At 36.1% G+C, this 23,596-nt stretch overlaps 1 protein-coding gene across 1 annotated transcript in view; it reads left to right on the top strand.

Moving 5' to 3' along the window:
- KNDC1 (kinase non-catalytic C-lobe domain containing 1) overlaps positions 1-23,596 on the top strand; it is a 65,328-nt gene that overhangs the window by 4,843 nt on the left and 36,889 nt on the right. The window contains exons 2-6 of the mRNA XM_065671984.1: positions 244-442; positions 3,658-3,716; positions 19,782-19,928; positions 21,743-21,860; positions 22,212-23,233. Of these exons, the coding sequence (XP_065528056.1) occupies positions 244-442; positions 3,658-3,716; positions 19,782-19,928; positions 21,743-21,860; positions 22,212-23,233 (1,545 nt within the window). The remainder of the gene's footprint in view (positions 1-243; positions 443-3,657; positions 3,717-19,781; positions 19,929-21,742; positions 21,861-22,211; positions 23,234-23,596) is intronic.

Raw genomic sequence — 23,596 nt, 5'->3', positions numbered from 1 at the left:
TTGTTTTGGGTTTTTTTTAAGAATGTTAACATACTGCAATACCTTTGTTCAGGCTAACTGCTTCTTGAGAGACTCTGTGTTAAGAGCAAAGTCATGCACTTGGTGTTCCTTGGGGTGTTAGTCCTAGAAAGTTTGAGAACTTGCTGGAAAGATTACTCTGAGCCAATTGTGTCAAATGTAATCTATGATACACAAAGTAGTGTCATGAAATCCAGGGTAATTTATTAATTCATATCTTGGCAGGAGAATGTGTCCCTTGCTGATATTTTGTCGCTGCGGGATAGCTGTCTTACTGAGCAAGATATCTGGGCAATTTGCCTGGAGTGTTGCCATTCTCTGAAGAGTATTGCCCATTCTGCAATCTTCCAGACACTGTGCATTACCCCTGATACTTTGGCTTTTAACACCAATGGCAATGTATGCTTCATGGAACAGCTCAGTGGTAAGTATTTGTGTTTCCAGGCCATTTGTTTCTCGAACTATGGAAACTCATAGTGAGAGACTGTAGGAAAGGATTATATTCTATTCTTAAGACTTGTAGATAAGATAAAGAGAAAACAAAAACTTGTTTAGGAATGGGTGAGTATAGGTCCATATGAAACTGCATGATCAGTTTTGTGATTGGTGATCAAAGGCTTTTATGGGTTTTCTTAGAAGATTCGTTCTAGTGATTTTAAGACTTAAACAGGAGAATGTGATTTATATCCATTTTAAACACTGTAGAGTATATATTTGTGTATCTGTGTGCACAAGTCTTTACCTGTGTAAAGCATATTCTTGGGCTCTTCCATTTCTTCTCATTTCATGGATATGTGCTATTTCTAGAGAAATCTGACATTCAGTGTATCTTTATGATTGTTGCCACAGAGAATGGGGCAATTCTGGTGCAATATTCACTGTTAGAAAGGAAAAGCTCTCTTGAATAAGGATTTTTTGGATTTATTTTAAGTCATGGTTTTTAGAATAGGCAAGTATGATGACTGACTGAGAAATGAATTTTAATATGCTAAAACCCAGTATGTAGTAGCATATGAAATCTTCAGATATTGTAGTAGATGAATGGGGGGATGCTTAACTTAAAAAGATGACTTCTGATTTCAGGACAGACATAAAAGCATGTCATCGTCACTGTTCCCCTTTCACATGACCCATCTCAAAATGATGGGTCTTGAGCTTGTTAGGAATATTACAAAACAAAATGAGAAACCCCAGCTCTTGCTCTGTAGTCCTTGTTAAAATTTTGTCAGGTTGTAACTAGAAGAACTGTTCTGGTCTGTATACACACTGCTCAGGTTATTATGTTTTGTTTAACCTAATTTAGTTTTAAATCTCTGTGAGAATAAGTGTTTATTCTTTCAGTTGAAATCTACATGACAGTAGTTAGAAAAAATGGGGTAAACTAACTTTGCAACAAATTAATATTTGCTGCCGTGTTTAGAATTAAAGATAGTATATTAAATAAGCATGTAACATCATAAAATATAAGTAATAAAGATGAAAATGTCTTTATAATTGTTGTTATGTTAGTTTTGTGCTTAAATTTCCCAAATATGTGAGTCAGCTTTTAGGCCCGTGTTAATAGGGTAATGTGGAATCAATTTCCTTTATTTCCATGAGCTTGTCATAACTTGAAGTTAAAAAAATTTAAAACAGCCTTGTATTCATAAGGGTATATGAAAGACTTGGTGAAGAGAATAAATCTGGTGGATGAAAAATTGCTACTAGGAAAGAAAAAATCAATTTCTTCTTAAATGCTTTAGTCTAATTGAATAGCTGGCAAACAATTGATCCATGTATTTGCTGTATTCAAGTGCTTGAAATGTGGGGTAACAAATTCCAGTGCAAAGCAAATGGACAAAGATTTAGTTCCCTGAAGTCATGTTTGTTTCTGAGGGAGGGAATTTTCATTAGTTCTCTTTAAAGAAAGTTGTGTTTTTCCTAGGACTGCAAGAAGTTATGTATATATTCTGCTTCCCACATGCATGCTCCACTGTGTCCGACTCTTTTTCTTCCCCTTTCCCACAAATCTTATTCCTATTTGCTTAAAATAAAGTTTGCTACATAGATACTTGGGGAGGTTGTCCTTTTTGCTTCCCTATAGTTATCTATGGATTTATTCTTCCTGAAGAAAATAACCTCTGGATTTGCTTGCCAGTGAGAGAAAATGAACAGCCTGTCACCTCTCTTTAGGAGAAAGTTCTGCTTCCTGTGGGTTCTGTGGTGCTACAGTGACAAACATTCAATAGGGTGTTCTGCCAAGGGCTCCGATATCTTGTCTCTTCAGATCAGAAAGATTTCCATTGTAAACATGATATTAAAAGAATACAGCAAGCTTTACTAGTGACCAAAAGCTATATGCTTGTACAATCTTTAAAGTATTCTATGGAAAGAAAGGGAAAAGGTAGTGGGGGAGATGAAAAGAAGGAGCAATAGTCTGGAGGGGAGAAGAGAGGACAAAACATTTTCTGTCCATTAGTTATCTTACTCTTCTGCCTCCCCAAATATCAGAAAAAAAAAATGAGGGGTGCTCTTTTTCAGTGAGAAAGTAGATTTAGGAGCATAGTAAGAAACTAAATCAGTTAGTGGCACATGGATAGTCAGCCATGCCAGGTAGCTGCAATATATGAATATGTAAAAAAAAAAAAAAAAAAAAAAAAAAAAAGACGACTTGCCAAGTGAGTTTAGTATCCTCACAGTAAAAGAGCTTTGCATTTCACTTCTAAAATACAGGCACAAAAGCTTCATTGGACCTAAAACTGTGGTGAGTATACTACACCTGTGAGCATACCTTTTTTTTTCCTTCTCTTTTGAGAAGGGAAACTTGCAGTCTTGCTTGTAAGTTGTCTCAATCATCCATTGGCTTCACAGAATGGTAGACTAGATGAGCTGAATATGTAAGTGAAAAGTAGGAGTTTAGTCTGGCACTTTTTTTTTTTTTAATCCCCTGATGTTGTTTAGTGGGTCCATATGACTTCAGTGCAGTGTGATAATATATGCCTGGTTAGATGCTGCAATAACATTGATCTCTCTTAAGATGTTCCTTTCTTTCTTGCACCTCTTTATTCAGGAGTAATTACTGCAGTAGCTCAGTTCCCTGCTAACAGCACACAGGTGGGGAATGTGTTTCCTCAACTTTTACCATGATTAAAACAAACTAAGCAAAAGGGCCAAGGTTCTAAGCTAGTTGGTTGATGAAGAGGTAATTAGCTGTTCAGGTTGGTTTTGTGCTTGAACCCTTATCACCTAAGTCTGCAGTGGAAAATAGTGAATGGCAATGTCCCATTAATCAAATAAAGTCTGCAAGCCACAGCTGAGCTGCACTAGCTTAGGTGATAACTTGGTCTAAACATAAATGTCTGAAGGCAAGAAGTGGTTAGGTGTGGTAAATGTGTTTCTTTTGGGGTGTTTTGTTTCTTAGTAGGAAAAGTATGGTATTTTGTTACAGGAAGTTTGAAAATAGCACTTTATTTTACTTACAGTACTAGAATCATGGATAATAAGTTATTTGTGTATCAGGTGAGTGAAGCAAAATACTGCTATACGCATACTTTGTGTCAGATCTGAGAATATAATTAAATTTGTATGATCAAATTTGCTTATTTTTTAAACAAACAAGACTATTGATTTCTAATCTGACATATTTCCTTTTGCTTTCAGATGATCCAGAGGGTGCCTTTGTTCCACCAGAATTTGATATCACTGGTAACACTTTTGAGGCAAGTCAAAAAAATTCATCTGTAAAATAGAGGGGGGTTTAATCATTTTAGTACCAAATGCTCAGCATTCCAAATGTATAATGTTAACACATTTAACGATTGCAAATAGTAAATTGTGATGTTTAGATATGCTTTGTGGAAATTAAAAGTAAATGTAAAATGCTGTATTAATGTTCTGTATAAACACATGTTCACTAACTGTTAGAATGTGAGAGTCTGGTTTGGCTGAATAATGTGCTGTCTTAAACCACAGCTGGCCTCTACTATGTTCACTGGTATCCCTCACTGGTTACATTTGGTTGTTTGGAGACTAGCCATGAACTTTTATGACTAAATATAAAATTTGTTTGCTATCCTCTTCAATAAAATAATTCATGGAAGGGTAATCAGCAATTTTGTCTTTGATTTAATGAAGAAACAAATTACTATCTGTTGCCTTGCAATGCACAAATGCTGTACATTGTTAAATTAAATTAGATCTAAATTGCTTATACTAATTCATTAGCCTCCCAAGTCAACCATCTCACTGCATGCTACAGGAGTGCTTGCTTGCATAATACCCTTTTTTTCATACAGTATTTTTTCTGACATGTATTCTTAGATAATTCAAACTTGTTCAATTCAAGGTATGTAAAAAAAATGTTTCTTTATAGTTCAACACAAATTCCTTTTACTTTTTGTAGTTATAGCCTTCATAGTCATGTTTATTGTTCTCTGTTTCATTGGTGGGGGAGGGGGGAAGGATAAGTGAACCTTGGAAGTATGTAGTACTACAACTAAGATGAGAATGCTAAAGCAGGAAGGGTAGTATTATAGAGTAGGAAGTAGTACAGTGTTTGAAGGTTATAGATGCAACGTTTCTCCATCCTGCTATGCTTTATTAATGTAGATAGGCCAACAGAACTCTAGTGATTTTTGTGCTTACTCTCGCCCCACGCCCAGGCTGGTTTTTTTTTGGTAGTCTTTGGGGACAGGGAGCCAGTGTTGGTGAGGGGTGGTTAGGTGGTGACTAGTTTTGCAGTTGAACTTGGCAACTGCAGTAGTTTTTATATTCAGGTTTGGTTAGGAAAGCAAATCCCAAAGTAAGCCAAAGGTGACTATTTTTGTTTTCTTTGTCTGAAGCTGGACATACAACTTTTACATAAATGTGTTCTCCATCCCTTGCCCCTTAACAAGCCTCAAAGACTCTGACGCATACACGTACAAGACTTGTGGGATTATTTACTCCTGTGGCAAAATTGCTTTTCCTCCCAACCCTGTCTTCCTCCCCTAGTAGTTGCTGAACTCTTATGCAGGTAGCAAATAGATACACTGAAAGAGGTTAGAAGACCAAGAGGATGGAACAAGGGAAATGAAAGTTTGGGAAGACTGTGGGAATGCTAAGTGACCTGAAATTTTACTTCTGGCTGATGTACAAGGTCATTGTATCGCTCTTGGGTAAAACTCATCTGAGTACAGGTTTATTATTGAAGTCTTCTCTTTCAGCAGTACTTACAAGCCTGTTAAATATCCCAGTGAATCCCAATACCAGCACAGCATAAACAATTATATGGTCAGCGAAAGGTGTTTGAGTCAAGAGTGACTCTAAACATTGACCCTTTAACTTTTTTTGCAAAGGTTGGTGAAGATACATGAAAGTACACACTTGTGTGGAAGGGGATTGACATGCTCTGTCTTGTTATGAAGCAGGGTAAGGGCCAGGTACACTGATTTCTGTTTGTTGCTCCAATTTCATTATCTAGCAAGCTGGGGAGCCTTGCAAAGCCGGGAGAACAGTGCTACAACAGTGTCCTGTTTCTTCAGCTGTTTCTCATTGACCATCCTAGGACAGTGCACAAGACTGAAAATCTAGGGCTTTCCCCTTTGTTGAGGCAGAGGTGTATTATTTTCTTCTGGGATTTGTGTGCATTTTGTCAGACAGTTGTGAGATTCTGAGTATTTGTGGAAATTTCGAAGCTGTACCTCTTACTGCCTGTAGAGTTTGATTGATTTTAAAATTCCAAAAGTACTAAAGTACTTTGGTACCAGATCAGATTCTGCCAGGGATTCCACACGGACCTCATCTTGCTTTTGCTTTGCAGTTTCTAACACCTGCAGTGGGTATGTACTTCTTACAACGGTTTTATAGTAACTGTAATCTTTCCAAGGTAGCTGTTTCCTTCTTGGTAGCAACACTTCTCTTTTTCAAAGGTATTGATACTTTTGTTTATCACTCACCCATAGTTGTAACATCTTCTGCAATAGCAGAATAGCACTAGTTTATATACATATATCTGAGGAAACCCTGGGCCCTTGTGGTCTTATAATACCTTTCTTGGTATTATAAGATTCTTTATACTATATCAATAAACTGCCCTTTTCACAGCGGCATCAAATCTTTTCTGTTACCGCTTGCGTCTTCCTTGGTAATTACCTTACTCAGTTGTTCTTTGTTGAAGGAGTGTTTTTGCAGCTGTTTAGCTGCTTTGTTGAGAGCAGTGAAAAGTAGTTTGTATTGAAACGGTTCCATTTCAAAATAAAGAAAAAAATAAGCTATGGAAAAATAATTATGTTCAGGAAGATCTTTGATAGACTATTCCCCAGTGTCAAAGCTCAGCTGATTTAAAATATTTATGTCAGCCAGAGGTTTCAGTTGATTTGAGCATGACTTACTTTGTAGCTTCTAAAATGGAAGCACACAGTGAGGTTTGTATAGCTACTGGATGACTTCTTCCTCTATAAACTCTTAAAAGAAAAAAATAAAGTAAAAAATTCCTCAAATAAAGCTACAGTTATTTCAACAAGAGATGTTTTGTTTCCTGCTTGGTGAATTACTGATCCAGACCTCTAATGGAATAGTGACTCCAGTCTAATTAGTTACTAAACTTAGCTGACACTCACAAGCACACAAGGGTAATAGACACGGAAACAAATTGAAATGCATTACTGTCCTGGTGTCTGAAACAACACTATTAAAATTTCAGTTTTTAGTTGGAATTTCAAATAGCAAGAGATCTAAAGCGTCATCCAAATGACAATGTGCAGGACTGAAAAGTAATTGATTTCATGTGGTTTGCTTTAGACTTGTGACTTGTTTTCTGACCTGCTCTCCATTTGTAAAGTGGGAATAATAACACTAACTTCAGTTACTGTTGAGAGTAGGAAGGTAAAAGCCCTTCAGGGAGTTGTCAGCTTCAGTGTCAGGCATAGAACAAACTTTTTAGACAGAAAGATGTTAAGGAGGAAGTAGCTGTGAAAGGGGCTTTTTGTTCCAACAGTGAAGTGTGATTGAGCTTTCCAACTGGTGACTTCTTTAGAGCTGCTAACCTGTGGTGTTGGAGGAGGGATAGATGTTTCTGAAGGTCTCAAGAGTCCTTGAAAGGACTGTTGCTAAGTAGTTGGAGCAGCATTTAATAGGTGTCCTGGTTTTGGCTGAGATAGTTATTTTTCTTCCGAGTAGCTGGTATAGTGCTGTGTTTGGCTTGCAGTTCTATTATGTCTTCCTCTTCCTGGTGTAAACATGGTCACAGTGCAAGGGAAGAAAAGGCAGCCAAGCAGGTACTGGTGGTTTCTAAGACAGCATTGAACTAAAATAGAGAATCTCCTATGTATCTGTATTCATTTTTTTTCCTCTAACTTTGCTATCTCTGCACAGATTTCTATTACCATTGTGCTCTGGTAACTGTACTGTTAAGGACTGGCTGCTGCAAAGAGAGAGAGGGAAATTGGAAACAAACTTTAGAGTTATGATCCATACTGTAACTCCAAAGAAAAGCTGAATTTCCATACAGCACATTTATTATCATTTTCACTTTTATTCCTAATGCAAACACAGGTATGTGATGTGGCTGTGTTCAGTAAAAGTTTTCTGATGGCTGATGCTGTCACTTGCCTGCATTGATGCAAAGATCTCACTTTCTGCTTCTCTAAGCTGGAAAGTGTGTCTGTATTTGCTATAGCAAGTACTGACCACTTTTTTGCTCTCCTAGAATCTTGAGCTAGAATTCAGTTAGAAACATTTCAAGTATAAAGACTAGTCTCTCGTTTTGTAATGTTTTGCCCATATGGCACTGTAGAGAGCAGTATAGAATGTGAATTTTTCTGTTCTGGAAAGACATCAAGAGACCGAGTTACAAAAATACAGATTTGAGGCTGCTTTTAAGTGTTGCCTACTAGGCTGTGTACTGTGCTTGTCAAACAATGCATCTTCAGTATAAGCTGAGTCCCAGTTCTCTCCTCTAAATAGGAAGAGCTTTAACCTTTTCCTAATGAAAATGGTTCCCATTTCATTTTCTTGCCCTGGGAAATACAGTGATAGACTTGTGAAATTTGACCGATTGGAGGCCCAACAGGAATAGTTAAATATTGGTGAGTTCATTAGTAGCCTTGTTTCTGTCACTACAATACAAGTTTGCCTCAGGTTAAAAACATTGGCTGTCTCACCAGTTTCAAATAGCTATTTGTCTGCATCACAAAACTGCCATTGAGTCTGACACAGAGGTTCAATTGATGTAGAACCCCACATTTCTAAGATATGAGCTTTCAGTGAGATGAAGGACGGATGTCTGCAATGTGTGAACTTGCATTTATAATCTTTTAATAATGTGGCTATTCAACTTTGCTTGTTCTAGTGAGCCTCTGTAACAGAATTCAGTGAATTTTCAGTCTGCCTTTTTTTTTTCCCTAATATCTAAAGCAGACTTGATAATGCTTCTGCTTAATGACTTTCTTCCGTTATATAGAGGTGATAAAATGCAGTAGTTCAGAAACCTCTGTATGCAGCAGGATTAAAACCTTTCAGAAATAAAAGAATTGAAAGTAATATAGAGCTGAATACTACCTCAAAGAGAAGGGGAAAATACAGGAGAGAAAATGGGAGGAAAGCGAGTGTCACAAGTCTCTATTTTCTCATCTAGAACTTGTTCTTTTTGCTGTCACAGCAGGAGTGGGGTAGGCTGACCTGGGAAAGAATTAGAACCAGAAAAGGCTGAACACTACTTGTCTCTTTTCTAAGAATGTGATAGCTGTCAACTTGCAGTTCTCAGTGGGTTATAGTTGATTTATATTACAAAAATAAGTCCAAGTATTTCAACAACCTTGAAAATATGCAAAAGTTGTATAACTAATGCTAATAGAGACAAGCTAAAATGTATTACTGGGTTTGGGGTTTTGTTGTTGTTTGTTTGTTGTTTTGTTGTTTGTTTGTTTTTGTTTTTTTTTTTAACTAAGTAGCTAAGATTCCTACAGCTTATTCCTATGACATGTGACAGGGCAGTTGGATTGAGATATACCATATACATACAAATATTTTGTATACATATAAATGCATAAGTTGAAGTGACAAATGGAAGCTACTGTTCTAGTTTAGGGAATAAAGAAAGGAAGGTTCAGGGCATACATATATGTTGGTCCTATTGAAGAAAATGGCTGACAGTTTGGTGCTGCAATATTTCTCAATAGCCGATCGTTACTGAGCTAGTGCTCAGGTCTCAGCTGTTGGTCCTTCTCTAAATATCAAAGCCTTCATCTTTCTCCCAGATCAAAACAGCAGAAGGTATAAAGAAAGTCTTGCCTTTGCCATTTCTCTGGTCTTTTAAAGCAGTACCTTTTGAATGCTGTGACTATTCTGCTGTTCTATTCTTTCTTTAGCTCTAAGTGCAGGAGGAAAAAAGAAAACTTTTTGCATGTTCTCCTAGAGGGGTTTTTGGTTTTGTGTTTATCTGATGGGGGAATAAGTCTTTTGAAACACTTAGTGCCTTTTTTCCTGAGTTCTGTTTCCCTTAGTTTCATGAAGCCTCCTATTGAGACTAATTCAGTCTAACAGCAGCAAGGCTTGTCATCAGCAACTGGTAACTTATCTCCTCCTGTAGTCTAAACCGTTCTTTCTTCTGAGTGTTTTTTAAAGCTGTCTTTTCCTTCAGTGATAAAAATAGATTACTTCTATTTAGTTACCTGTACCTCTGCTGTGCTATAGAAGAGGAAATGTAAAAGCAAGAGCACAAGGATTACATTATCGGCCCAATTGAGGTTCCATTCAGGGATTTAGTACTGGGCAAATATCATCCTTTAGTACTTTTCCACAAAGAGATAACCACAAGAAGAGGGTTTTTTTTTTTTTCCCCTCTTTTTTTTTCCTCCCCACAGCAGCCAGTTTTTTATGTATAGAATATCTTAAAGTTTCTAACTTGATTACCTCAAAAACCTACAGCTTGTTGCTTAGTTCTGGAGCTGGGTTTGCAAAGTTATCATACTGGTCTTTTCTAGCAGGCTTTATGAGCATATTGCTGGTATTTTTATAGTTTTGCCTCTAAATGTGAAACAGCTTTTCACAGACTGACTTATATTTTTATCAGGAATAGTCTGTCTCTTTGGCGGAAAAATGTCTTCGGGAGAGAAATGACTGAACAGGTTACCTGCTCAATGAAAATACATGGAATTCTAGGTTTCTTCCTTACTCAGTGATAAGATTCCCGTAAGAAGACATTATTAAAGCTAAGATAATTTATTTAAGATTGAGGAGGATTATTCACTGATGTAGAAAAGCATTTTTCAGATCAGCTTATTTGAGGATTTTGGGGTTGTGAGGGAAAGATTGGGATTGAAAAGAGGACTTTTGTGTTCTGTCTTTCTGTAGTAGTTGAAATTTACTCTTTTAGAAGCCTGAGGATCTGTGTTGGATAGATTTGCAGATAGTTTGTATTGTAAGCAGAAATCTATGGAAAAGGGGACAGATTGTTTTCTCCTGTTATACTTGTGCAGTGTCATAAAACTGTAGGCTTCTTTAGTGTTAAAGACAAAGAAAAGTTTTGGATCAAGTGTTTATCTTCAGCTTCTTCCACATAAAGTCTTCTGATTAGTACTGATACTTTCTCAGCCACAGATGTTGTCTTCCTTAGTGCTGGTAGAATTGCCTGTCAATTTCTGGTGCTGCCCATTCAAACTTTTTATTTTTTTTTTTTGGGGGGGGGTTGTTTTTTTTTGTGTGGAGCCATCATCATGCTGGTCTTACCGGCAGAACTTAATTTCCTGTGCACTCTCCGCTTATTTACATCATTTACTCCTTAGAATGTTAGAAAATGCTTTTGAAATGTTAGAAATGCTTTTGAAAACCTGAACCTTAAAAGCAACGTGAAGACCTCCAGCAAAATTATTCCTTGTCATTACTTGGTATCAGAAGATTTCATTAATTTTATGTGTGTTTCACATGGATATTCAGTTTACTGAAAGATCTGTGGTCATTGCTAGACTGGATCTGGAAGCTTTATGCTTTATTGAACAATGACAAACAATTCATTTTTACCGTTTGCTTATTCATTCATGAACATCTTCTTTTGAAAGGTTCAGGAACTGACTGATTTAGAAGTAGTCGTCAGAATGGGCAACTTCCTAATCTCTAGATAAAATTTTTCAGGACTGTAATAAAATGGTTGTTACTCACACATCATTCTCCTTAGTTACAGCATTTCAAAAAAGCTTCAAAGAACAGCTGAAAATACACTTTTGAAACTAAGGATCTTGTCTCCTGGGAAAAGCATTGCAAGTGACTTAGGCTTTCTTAAGTGACTATTGGAGACATTTTTGTGTAAACCTGTTAGTATATATATATATTCCAGGATTCTTGAACTTTTAGGCCCTTTTACCAAGTTAAAGAAAAAAAATTAAAAAAACCACCAAAACCAAAAAATAACACTCAAACCCATGCAAACTTCTCTTCCTTTCTCTCAAATTTTAATGGAAAAAGGGGTGGCCTTTTTACTCAGGAATGTTGATTTAATCAGGTTTTCAAGAAGTGCATGAATGAAATATCTATGTTACTCTTTCGTTATAAAATATTACTTGTTTATGGGCTGTACACTTCAAGTGCTGTCACATGAGTTCTATGCCTGAATAAAGAAGGAGCAAGGTTTACTTGTGCAGAAATCATTCCCCAGTGAAACAATCAAAAACAACAACAAAAAAACCCAAACCAGCCCCAACAGCACCACCACTACCAAAAAGCAACAACCAAACCACAAATCATTCCTGATTATCCTCCACTGTTTACATTCCTGATACACGCAATGAGTGCTACCTACTCATTTCCTACTTCAGTCAGCTGTTGTGTGAAACTTCATGTTCTGAATGTGGTCTTAACAAGATATTATGCAGTTGGATCAGTTCAGAAGTGTTTGGCCAGCTTTTTACATTTGCTGTTCATCAATGATTCTTATGTATGTTCCTTGTAAGAAAAAAAAATATAAAAAAAAAAATCCATGTAGATTACTACTTCAAAGAAAAGTGAAATGGTTACGTCACAGCAACAAGTATTTTACCTATCAGAGTCCTGGTGTTGTTGATCCATCCCAGTAAAGGAACTGGGATGCTGTTTGAGTAAATTGGCCCATAGTGTTCCTAACTGGAAATACTGCACTTCAGTTATTTTGCTCCAAAATGTGGAGTTAAGCATCCCCTAATGCAGAATTGTGCAAATGCATTACCTGGCTCAGAGTGAGAGACTTTACCAGTAGGCACATTCTCTTACATTAAAGATAAAATTAATATATTTTTTTAAACAACTTCAGTAACTATCAGTTAACAAACTTGTATAACATCATATTTGCCATATAATGAAAAAAGCTTAAACAGTTGAGAGAAGACGGCTAGTCTGCTCAGAATGCATAGGATGGTTTCCCAGGCTTCCTTGTTTCTATGCCTACAGGGGATAAATTTTGTTAGTATAATTAAGTGATAAGTTAATTACCTATGGCATATAACTTGAAAGTAAGGAGGTTAATGGCTGATAAACCTTAAGGAGAGTTATGATACATAAAACTCTGTTTCGAAGGCAGTTCTAAAAAAATAGCGTTAAGAAGCTTTAAAGATAAGTGTGTGAAACTTTTGCTATCTAACCTCTGAGGTCTCCAGCAGTTTTACAGCGATGTCCTTCCTCACCTGTCGTAATTATACTTCTACAGTCCTGTTAAGAGAGGAGTAATGGGTGTGCCCATCTGTGTTGGGAATGCTGACTTTTGTGATTAAGGAAGCCTTAAAAATGGGATGGAAATGTAAGAAACCTGTTCTTAATTTGTGTCATCAACCTGACAACGCATGAGTAATTTCATGCACATAGCATGTTTTAAATTTGGTCAGGTTTCTGAGTATGTTCATCTTCGTGTGACTTCTTAAAGTGAAATGAATGTTTACAGAAGTGGCTGCCAGTGGCTTCAGATGTATTGTAGTCTTCGCTGCAACAGTTAAGGTAACAGTTTCTTGAAACTATATTGAGGTACAGTTGAAAAGTTTTTGTATTTTCTGTCTCCCCCCGTCTTTATGGGGAGTTATAAAAAAAATAAATAAATCTCAAGTGTCCAATAAAAAATCTCAAATAAGAGTGTCCAATAGACTGGTGATCAAGTTGACAAAATTAGCAATAAAATGAATTTTCAGGACCAGATGGTGAAACAGCATTCATAAAAGAAGCAATTATTTACAGTAATAGTCTTTAGCCTGGAAAAGAATGCCCTGAGGGAGAAGCTCTGCTAGAAATCTGTGAAGTATGCCATGGCTGCCATAGGGTGAGTGTTTGTCAGCCCTGCTAGATGAAATAGGTGGCAACGAGTTGAACACAGGTTCAAAACTCATTGAACAGACTCAAAAGAAGAGGGAATGCTTCTTTGTTATGAAGTAAGCTGTGGAAATTCTTGCTGCAAAGCACAGATGCAAAAAAGTTGTTTGTGGATAAAGCTTAGACAAATTCATGGAGATAAAACAGTTGTCATGGACCATTATAGATAAGAAGCCTGCAACTATCAAGCTGAGATTAGAGTAACCTGTAGAGTTTGTCAGTTCAAACTGAATGATATAAATAGGAGTCACAAGAAACCGAAATAAAATGTAGGGACTAGACAACATTTGAGTCATAGTGTATCTGATACATACTCTTTCCAAGTGCATTTGTATTTTGCTTGATTCACTTCTCCTTATGTTGTTGTAGCATTGCTGTTCAGATTGTATCTATGAAGCCTTGCTTGTGTTTTGTGGTGTAAACTGGTTGCCTGATGTTTGCCTAAGAACATAGTAAAATGTTTCACTTAGTTGTTAGGTAAATTAAAAGGCAATTTAAGAGTTTAAATGCCTGCAGACTTCAGCTTGGAACACATTATTTGGGAAAATCTGACATGTGGCTGAATTTTTATGCCCATTTTAGAAGGAAAAAAATTCAGGGAAAAAGATTTTCAAAGCTAAGTAGCAACTGTAATTAGAAGGGACAAACTGCAAGTAGAGTTTTGGTTGAAAATGTTATTTTTCTAGCATTTCCTACCAATTCAAGCTACAGTATATGTTTTGTGAATAGTGTACAGTGGTTTAGCACTTTTAGCACATTCTGCAAACTAATTATCTACACATCCAAAATGCCAAATGAATAAAAATCCAATGTTTTATATAGCACCTTTCAGTAATTACAGTTACGCAGAAAAGCATTTAGTCTCTTTGTAAAGAAGGAAAGTATTTAAGATAGCCCTATTTCCCTTTCATTTTGTTGCAGAAGAATTTTACTGTCTGACTTTCTTTTGCATAAAAATAGTGCAATTTAGAATACATTGAAAAAAGGCTTAGATAAATATGAAATGTTTTCTCCCAATAGTAATTTTATCAAGCATTACCTTGAATTTCTTTATAAAACTTTGAATTTTATAGCAACACTGAAGCTTTCATTAAAGGAACCTTTAAATGCTTTGAATTGTGAAAGGGTGCAAGCATCTCAATAAATAAAAGAAAAAATTGCAAAGTAAAATAAGGGTCGGATATGAATGTCAAAACCAAGAACTGTCTTAGACTATTTCTGCAGCTTATCATTTAGTCAAAAATGTTTTACAGGAAGTATTAATTCTATTACAGTGTGTCTTATTCAGTTGAGCTGAAGACCTACATTTCTGAACTTACTGAAATCTCAATACAAAATGTAAATGGTCATTATTCATAATTGCAATATGCTAAATGCTTATGCAGTCACTACTCAAAAGCTCTTTTGTCAGCTTTTTTTCTGTCATGTTTATCTGCAAGTATGAGTTCCTATAGAAGACTACTTCATTAGACCTACCAGGCAGTAATACAACGGAGCCTCTGTCACACTGCATGTAGGCTTGGAGATTTTACTTCCTCTCTTGATCTTTTGATTTGCAGATTTTAAAACTAGCGTGTATCATTACTGTTCTCTGATTTCACTTCCTACAGCGTTAAATGGTCATAAATTGGCATGCAGCAAGGCAGCTAACTTTTGATTGGAACTGGCAGAGGCCTTGAATATAGATCACTTATAATATAGAATTTTAACACGATGCTAGAAGCTGTCCTCTCCCTTGGTAAGTGCTTCCAGCAAGTTTGCTGATGACACCCAGCTATGTGGTACAGTCAACATGCTGGAGGGAAGGGAGGTGGGCCAACACAAACCTCATGAAGTTCAGCAAAATGAAGTGCAAGGTCCTACACCTGCATCAGGGTGATCCCAGGCACAGCTACAGGTTGGGTGTAATTGTGAAGACATTTTGCTTTAATTTTTAATTCCTTTTGATCTTTCTTGAAATGCATGCTGTTTACCAGCTATTAATGTTGTTATCCTGTAATGCAAAAGTTCTTGTAATTGAAAACCTATTCTTAGCTAGATTTAAAACAGGTGGTTTTTTTTGGTGAGTTGGTGTTTTTTTTTTTGGGGGGGGGGGGTTGTTGGTTTTTTTTTTTTCATAAACTAAGGAGGAAAACAAAACCCTCTTAACTACTTAAGAAAGTTCTTAACTGCCAGTACAGTACCAGTTTTTGCTTGACTTCTAGGAGAAGGAAAGTTGTTTGCTGCTCTTTCCTGTTAGTTTCTAACTCTCCTTATAGCATACTAAAAAAAACTTAGCTTAATTGTGAGTTTGTTTTCATTGAGAGTAGTCCCTTCTAATGAGCATTAGATATTTTGTACTTATTTATTTATTTACTGGATTTACCATCTTGCTTTCCCAGAAAGTGAAATTTTCTTCCTAAAACTAAGCAGTCTGGTAAATAGAATCAGATTTGATCCATAAACTTGGGGAACGCCCCACCTAGTGGATGAACACTAACTCATTTTCTCATTGCTCCAGTTCAGACAGGAGACTTAAGGTTATTTCTGATCTGTCAGCTCAGAAAATTTCCTGATTAAAAAAAATGGATTTTCTTTTGCCCTTTTCTTGTGGAGGTGGTGGTGGCAGAGGAAAGGAAGTATCTCAACAGAACAACTTTCTGTCTTGGTGAAAAAAGACCCACCTTTCTTTAATATGAGTCTGGCCTTCCCCTTGTACAAGAACAGATGCAGTGAACTTATTTAAAACAGGACCGCAAAATGGAGGGAGTGGAAGCCTATCTGCCTGTATCTGAGACCCTTGTGCTTTTGAAGGCAGAGTAGGGGATATGAGTTATACCCCACTGGGCACAGAAATTATTAGTTGAGAAGAGTGCGATGAGGTAATATGTTGCTTTGCCCTTCCTGTAACTGTGTCTTATAATGTCCATATACATCCTTCTGTGGGTAAAAAAAAATTGTCAAAGGCAAATTTTTTATTCCCTCAAAGTTAAGTTTCTCATCATTCTGTCCTGCTTTTGGAGTTAGTATTTGAATTGTATGTAATGAATTCTATTTCTTTTGTATTATAAGAAATTATCTATGATTTCTTACAAATTATTACTGAAAGAGGACTGGATATGCAGTGTATAAGAATAAACAAGAGTTTGTTTGAAGTAGACACTACATTCTGTAAATGAAATCAAATGCTGAGGAATCACATGTCTTTTGGAGAGGCTTAAGCATACAGGTAACGTCCAAATGATAAAATAAAAGCAATGCTTGTATACACATGTAAAATACTACTTTTGAACATCATGAAAAGAGGAGACAGGAACAAGAATCTTTCGCAGCCATATTCTAGTTCACTGAGTTTCCCTGAAGTTTCTGACTGTTTGCTAAATGCCAAGCAGGGAAAAAGAAATGTGTGAAGTTAAGCTGACAATTTGAAGTAAATTGTTTTTAATTCTTACTTCATGGCTACATCATGTCTTTTGATGTGGGTTGTTAGGGACATGCAAGTGTTACAACCTTATGTTTTTGTAGGCTGAGTCTTAGTTGCTTTTTCTCTTTTCTCCCCCACCCTTTAATTTTATTCCCCCCCCCCCCCCCCCCCCCCCCCCCCAGAATAAGATTAAAGTTGTTTTTTGCTGCTGCTGCCTTCGTTAACCTTGGCATTTCTATAAATAGAACACCATACTAAATAAATACAAATGCAAGATTTGCTGATGGCATACCAGTGTTATGTGTTGCTTTTGCCACATGATGTAAAAGCATGTAAGCAATATATTTAAGGTATCATCAATGAATCTTGGAGTCAGTTATATAGTCAATGTTACAGTCTGAAAACAAATTTTCTGAAGAAAGCAATTCTACCCATTCCTGATGTTAGAATCAGCACTGGGAGGCTGGCATTGGTTATTCTGTTCAGAAGTAGCTCCTGAATTCAAAGGTGCCCTCACAGTATGTGACATTATTTTCATCTGGTATTCTGACATTGCTTGGTCTGCATAGTGTATGTCCATAACCTGTACATTATTATTTTTTTCCTTATGCTTAAGGGAGTGATTAATTTCTTTAATAGTCATTTTGTGCAACAGAGCTGAAGAAACTCAATAATATTGAGTATATGAAACTACCGCAGTACAATATTACTTTTATTTAAAAAGTTCTTTAAATAGGCTGTATTGCATTTTTAAGAGTTCGTCTTCCTTTCCGTCTTGTTCTTTATATTCAGTTTTCTTTTATGATGTCCATTGAGAAATGCAAAATGACATAGCTCACTATGCTCATAGTATTTAATATCAAAATAGAGGAATAAGTTCTACACTCTATGCTTCCTCTTCACTGTTCAAAAGCTTATGAAACAGCCTATAGAAAAAAAAAACACCTTAAAACTGTCTTCATATATTCCTGGGTGTTAGGGAAGGAATTTTGGTTAAATTTCTTGCCCAGATTGAAATATACTGAAGTATAAATCTAGAATTTTTTTTTTGTTTTTTCCCAGGCCTTCAGTCTTGGGCAGGCTTAGAGAGGTATTAATTTATACCTAGTTAGGTTTATAGTGAGTTAATTTGTGCTGACTGCAGGACCGTCAGCCTCTACACATTTATTAGAAGTTATACTTCTGTTAGTCCAGAATGGAATTTATTTTCTGGAGACAAAATAAGTATAGGTGAAGGAGTGATAACTTCAGGAACTATGATGAAATAACTGTCTTCCTACCACCTTGTTAGTGAGTTTTGCTCAGGCTTCATAGTTTTGTATCCTTTTTGCCAATATAGACAGGTTTATCTAAAAAAAAAAACAAAAAAAAAAAAACAAAACAAAACAACAACAACAAAAAACAACACCAAAAACACCAACTCATAATCATGGCAGTCTGTCAATAGCGTAGTTCATTCAGTAGGGCTACTGCCACTAAGTGGGTTATAGCTTAATGTATGGGGGGCAGGGAGGAGGAAAAGTAGTGCTTACTTTTGGAACAGATGAGCAACATTTGTTCTTATGCTAAATTAAAATAAAAATCGTAACAATTCCTGCCCGAGTTTCTTTGAGACTCTCAAGATTGAAACAAAAGTCTTCAGTTGTCTCTTCTGCATGATGGTGAAGTTGTATGGTAGTGAAGAACTCAAGACTGAAATTACTGCTTTGCAAAAAAAAAAAAGGAATAAATTGATCTTTTCCTTTTAGATCCTATGACATGGTTTGTTTTTCTGACCTTTGTCCTGATCTTGATGTGTCCCAAGGGCAAATCAAGGCTTTATATCCAGTAGTCAGCACCAGTTTCTTGGTCTGGGGGGACATGGAGTAAGGTGGAGAAGTGAAACTGTCCAAGCTGCCTGCTTACACACACAGCACTTACCTTACACAGTAGTGTTGCACTCCCCTTTGTGGAGGTGCCCTGCTTCACTAGAAAAGTAAACATGTATGCATACCTGTGGAACAAGTCACCTCCCTTTCATACAATTTAGAGACAATAATACACCATACTGAGAAAATTGGAGGGGGAAACTGGAGGGTCTAGGGAAGAAATTACTTTTGACCTTATAGTTTTCTTTCTAGGGTGAAAAATAGTAAAGCATATAACAAATGCATTAGCACCACCATATTTCACGTAAAAATCTAGTATGTATTGGTCAACCTGAGAGGGCAGTTTTCAGTACACTTGAATTCCTGGCTGTACTACATCACCATTGAAGTGTTTACACAAACTTGCAGTTATAATCCTGGTTATAAATTTTACTGAGTTGTATACTCTGAATCGAATATGAAAATAAAATATAGGCCATCATGGACAAATTCCATTACCACTAAAGCAGAACTGAAAAGATTTTTTTTGTTTGTTTGTTTGGGTTTTTTTTAAGAAGCACAATGTTTCTAAAATTGGGAGGTAGCTGTGTTGTATGGCAAATCTAATGCATAAGCACTAGACTTAAGAAAGCTATTGGCTCACTTCTGTTTTTATTGGAGCTCATCACAAGCCTGTAGGCTATAAGAGGAGCAGAGGTTGCAAATATGGAGTATTTCTTTAAAATTATTTCATGTGTGTCTTCAGAGACAAGTGATACTATGCTCTATTGATTTTGCTTGCCTTCTTTCTGCTAGATAGCACTTAAAAAATACTTCTATATATAAAGTTTTCTGCAAGCTAATTTGTTTTTTACCTGCTAAGAGGAATGCCACTTTGATCTCCCAGCATGCTTCTAACTCTGTTTGCACACAAGGGGGACAAGTTTTATATTTTACTGTAGTAAATGAACAATTGTAATACTTGATATTGGTGAGGAAGAAAAAGGGTTCTAGCTGGACCCCACGGAGTTATTTCTTTTTGTTTGCAAAATGCATATCCCCCAAGCCAGGACTGAAGCCTGTTTTGTCCCTCCTGTTTAAGTTAGACCACCTTTCCAGTAAACTGTTAATTAAAAATGAAAGCAATGTAAGCTGTATTCCTTGTACTCTCAGAGATTTTTTTGGCATGAAAAATAATTGGTAACAAATGCCTTTTTGTAAACTTCATACAGGCGCACGTCTATTCTTTGGGTACAACAATGAAAGCAGCAATAGAATATATGTTAGAACCTGAGACAGAATCAGAATTTGGACAGGATCTACATACTCTACTGGAACAAATGCAAGAAGAGAATCCTGAAAATAGGCCAGATATTGAGGTAAAACAGCTTGACATAATTTCCTGTTCAAAATAAGGTGACAGAAAGATTTCTGTATGTGTTCTCATTAATAAACAGATGGTCTTTAATATGCTCAAATTTTGTAAGAAAGATGAAGTTTTTCCAGACTCAAAAGAAATTGTTTCTTCCTACTCTAACAGAGTGGCAACCTGAAGAACAGATGTAGATATTCTACAGTGATCTGACTTTTGAAGAAGATTGGGTGAATACACTTGTGGATCTAAATTTTCTCATTAACTGATTCTTCCCATTTAATGTTTAGTTTAGAGAGAGAAAGCCATTAGAAGTAATAGCACAGGAATTATGCTGTGAAATACCTCTAGTTTTCATAACGAATTTGAAGATAGAAAGAATTTTTCAAGATAACATGTTATTTAGCTTTAATATGTTGTTTTGCAGACTTTCAGACTGTAGCCAGAGAGTAACGGTTGTTCACATACAGCTTTTCGTGGATTCAGTTCATCTAATTCTGTGTAGTGCTGTGTACTTTTTTTTTTCCCGTCTGAGCTAATAGTGTATATTTTAATTGCTGTAACACCTATAATCAATCCTTCACGTAAGGGGTGCTGCAGAAGAAGAATTAATAGATTCATTTTTATAAAGCAAATATTGGCTCCCTGGTTGGGGACTACCCAGGCAGGAGACCGTTCCTGATGCAGAGCCTTCTTGATTAGCTCACCTGTATTTCTTTTTGTTCACTTTCAAGCATAATCAGGAAAGGAATTGTAGAGTACTCCCTATCCGTCTCCATTTGGTCTGCAGTCAGTGAAAGCTATTGCTGACTACTCACATCAGCCCAAGAATAGAGTGGGTCAAGGACGATCTAGGGTAATATACAAAGGTTGCTTTGTGACCATGTCAAAAGATTATTTTCATTCTTGGGGGGGGGGGGGGTGCTACAAAGAAAAAAAAAACAAAAAAAAAAAGGGGGGAAAAAAAACCAAAACAAACAAACACACACCTACCCCTCCCCCCAAAAAAGTCTGTCTCACTTTTTCCTGCCCTTCCTCAATCATCTGGTATGTGAACCAGCAGAGCCAGTATTTTCCTTCCACTCACAGCAGCAGAAGAGCAGTTGAGCAGGCTAATGGGAAAGTAAGAGCAGCTCATCGGAGTTGTATGAGGTTCCATCAGTGTTTATTTAGGAACAGTTACTGTGGAAACAGTGGTATGCATTTGACAAGGCAGCACTCTTTCACTTCCTTTCCTAACTGACAAGTTTTCAAATGTGTGAATGCATGTAGTTAATTGTGTGTGAGACCAGTGCTAATGCCATTGCATGATACTCAGGCTACAGATTAGAGCTATGAAATAATGTTTCTTTTTGTGATTTGATAATGACTGCTTTCTCTAATTGGTAACAGTACATTCCAGATATTTGTATTTTGAAGTCTTTAAAAGATTCAGGATGTACTTATAATGTAATTTTGGTAATAAAAACAGTTATTATCCTTCATATGTCACTTCAAATGGCTGTGTAAAAAATAATCCACACTCTAGATTCCTGTGGTTTCCTGATGCTATTCATATATATTAATTTTATCAATTGTTCTTAGTGTTCTTACTGTAGGCTAGAACTTGAAATATATGAAATAATTTTATGATAGCTTGTGGTAAAAATGAGAAATTAATTCAGTGACTTAATAGAAACACACAGGATAGTGAACAGCGCACAAAAAAACTCCAATAAAACATCATATAAATTCAGATGTACTGTGTGAGTTAACATGATTGACTTTAGTCAAAACTCACAAATTATTAATAATTAAGTATTTAACACTAATTTTCTCTAGAGCGTTTTGTCATTATGTGAAGAAAAACTGAAGGTTGCTTCATCAAGTAATATTTGTCGAAGCCTGTCTGCTGTTGGAAGAAGAGTTCTTTCAATTGAATCATTTGGTGCTTCTCAAGGTAACCTTAAAATATATTTGGTCTAGAACTTTAGATTGCCTGACGTATGTAATAATTTTTAAAATACTGTGTTTGTGTACTTTCTCTTATAGGTTCCTTTCTAAATATCAAAAAGTCATTATTAATTATTTGTGGATTGGGGGTCGGAAGCAGCAAAAGTACAATTCTTAATGAACATAATATATTTTGTGTCCTTTTATGATTAAAAGTGACTTGTCCAGAAATAATTAATTTGTGTAACATACTAAAGATATGTAACAGTAGTAGCAGAAAAAGCAATATAAATATTTTTTAGGAAAGATTAGAAGGTTTAAATATGCATTTAATACAAGCATCTGTTTTTGCATCTAGATGTCTGTGATAACATGTGGAAGGGAAGAATGTGTCAGAGAAGTTTGGGATCTAAATTGCATTCAAATGAGAAAAACAACATAGCAGGTGATTTGTCTGCAGTAGAAGATGTGACAGCTACCTGTCATAAGGATTCTTCTATAGTTACTATGGTGACTGGCAGAGAAAAAGGTTTAAAGGAAATGCAAATTGATCTGGATAACGAGAAAACTCAACATTCTCAACTTGCAACTCAAACTAAAAAGAGAACAGAAGAGGACAAACATGCAGTACATACTGACAGTTTTGCTAGTGTTGCATTGGATATAAAATCTTGTGTTACTGACCTGGAGAGAGATGGCATTTTTAAGAAAGGTTCTTTGAGAAAAATTAAAACCTTTCCAAAGCTACCAATGGAACCTGCAGATACAAATAACTTTTTTACTTCTGTAACCAGCAGTGGACCGCTAGCTAGGAAAAATCACTTGCTAACACAAGAGTCACTACCTCTAGACAATAATAATGAGGTTGCTTTTGCAAAGGGAAATCTTAATTCATTTGCTATAAGTAGTCCATCAAAAATAGAACCAACGAATCACCAGGTTAATGATCTTCATTTAGAAGCTCCATGTGTATGCACGCAGGTGTCTGGCATGAATCTAGAAGAACATATGTTGCTTATTAATGGTAAAAAGATAGGTTTTGCTTCATCTGATCACAAAGATGACTGTTCTGATGCTACCTCTGAAATGCCAAATACAGCTAGTATGCTGAAAGGTCCAAATCAATCATGTGCTGGAACAAAAATACTAGACAATTACATGGCATTGGAAGACTCTTCTGAAACTTTTCAAGGGTCAAATGAAAATTCTTTACCACATTTTAGCAAGATGGCTTCAGTGTTAACGACAAAACCCAGTGGGAACAGATATGGATCAAACCTAATTAGGTCTCCAGAATTAAGCAACGGTGCGATGAGTACAAACAATAATGAAGATAATCTTTGTGGAGGCAGAGGGTCAGAGATCAAAAATAATGAGCAGGTAGTAAAAATAAAGTCTTCGTTATATAGTTGCTGTAGTCACTTATGTGGAGATGAAATGACTTAAATACTGTGTGATTTTTATTTTTTTTTCTCCTCATCCCCTTTAGCATCCTGGAAAATTTAATTTTGCTAGTCTGCACAGTTTTAGAGTTGATATTGGAAACATGGTGATCCTCTTTAAAAGTGCTACAGTGAAAATTATGCTGTGCAAAATCAACTTTCATCTTAATTTTTTTTTCTTACAAATGGAGTATAATTGCTAGTGTGTTAGAGCTGCATAAAAGTTGGTTACATTTGTAAGAGAACATTACCAAAGCATATGTAGATTTTTAACTCTTTGTTACTGTCAGTGCATGAAGTT

This window comes from Lathamus discolor, chromosome 3 (genome assembly GCF_037157495.1).
Source record: "Lathamus discolor isolate bLatDis1 chromosome 3, bLatDis1.hap1, whole genome shotgun sequence".
In the NCBI taxonomy this organism is placed as follows: domain Eukaryota; kingdom Metazoa; phylum Chordata; class Aves; order Psittaciformes; family Psittacidae; genus Lathamus; species Lathamus discolor.
The sequence above is the reverse complement of the archived record's forward strand: the minus strand, read 5'-3'. Positions and strand labels throughout refer to the sequence as shown.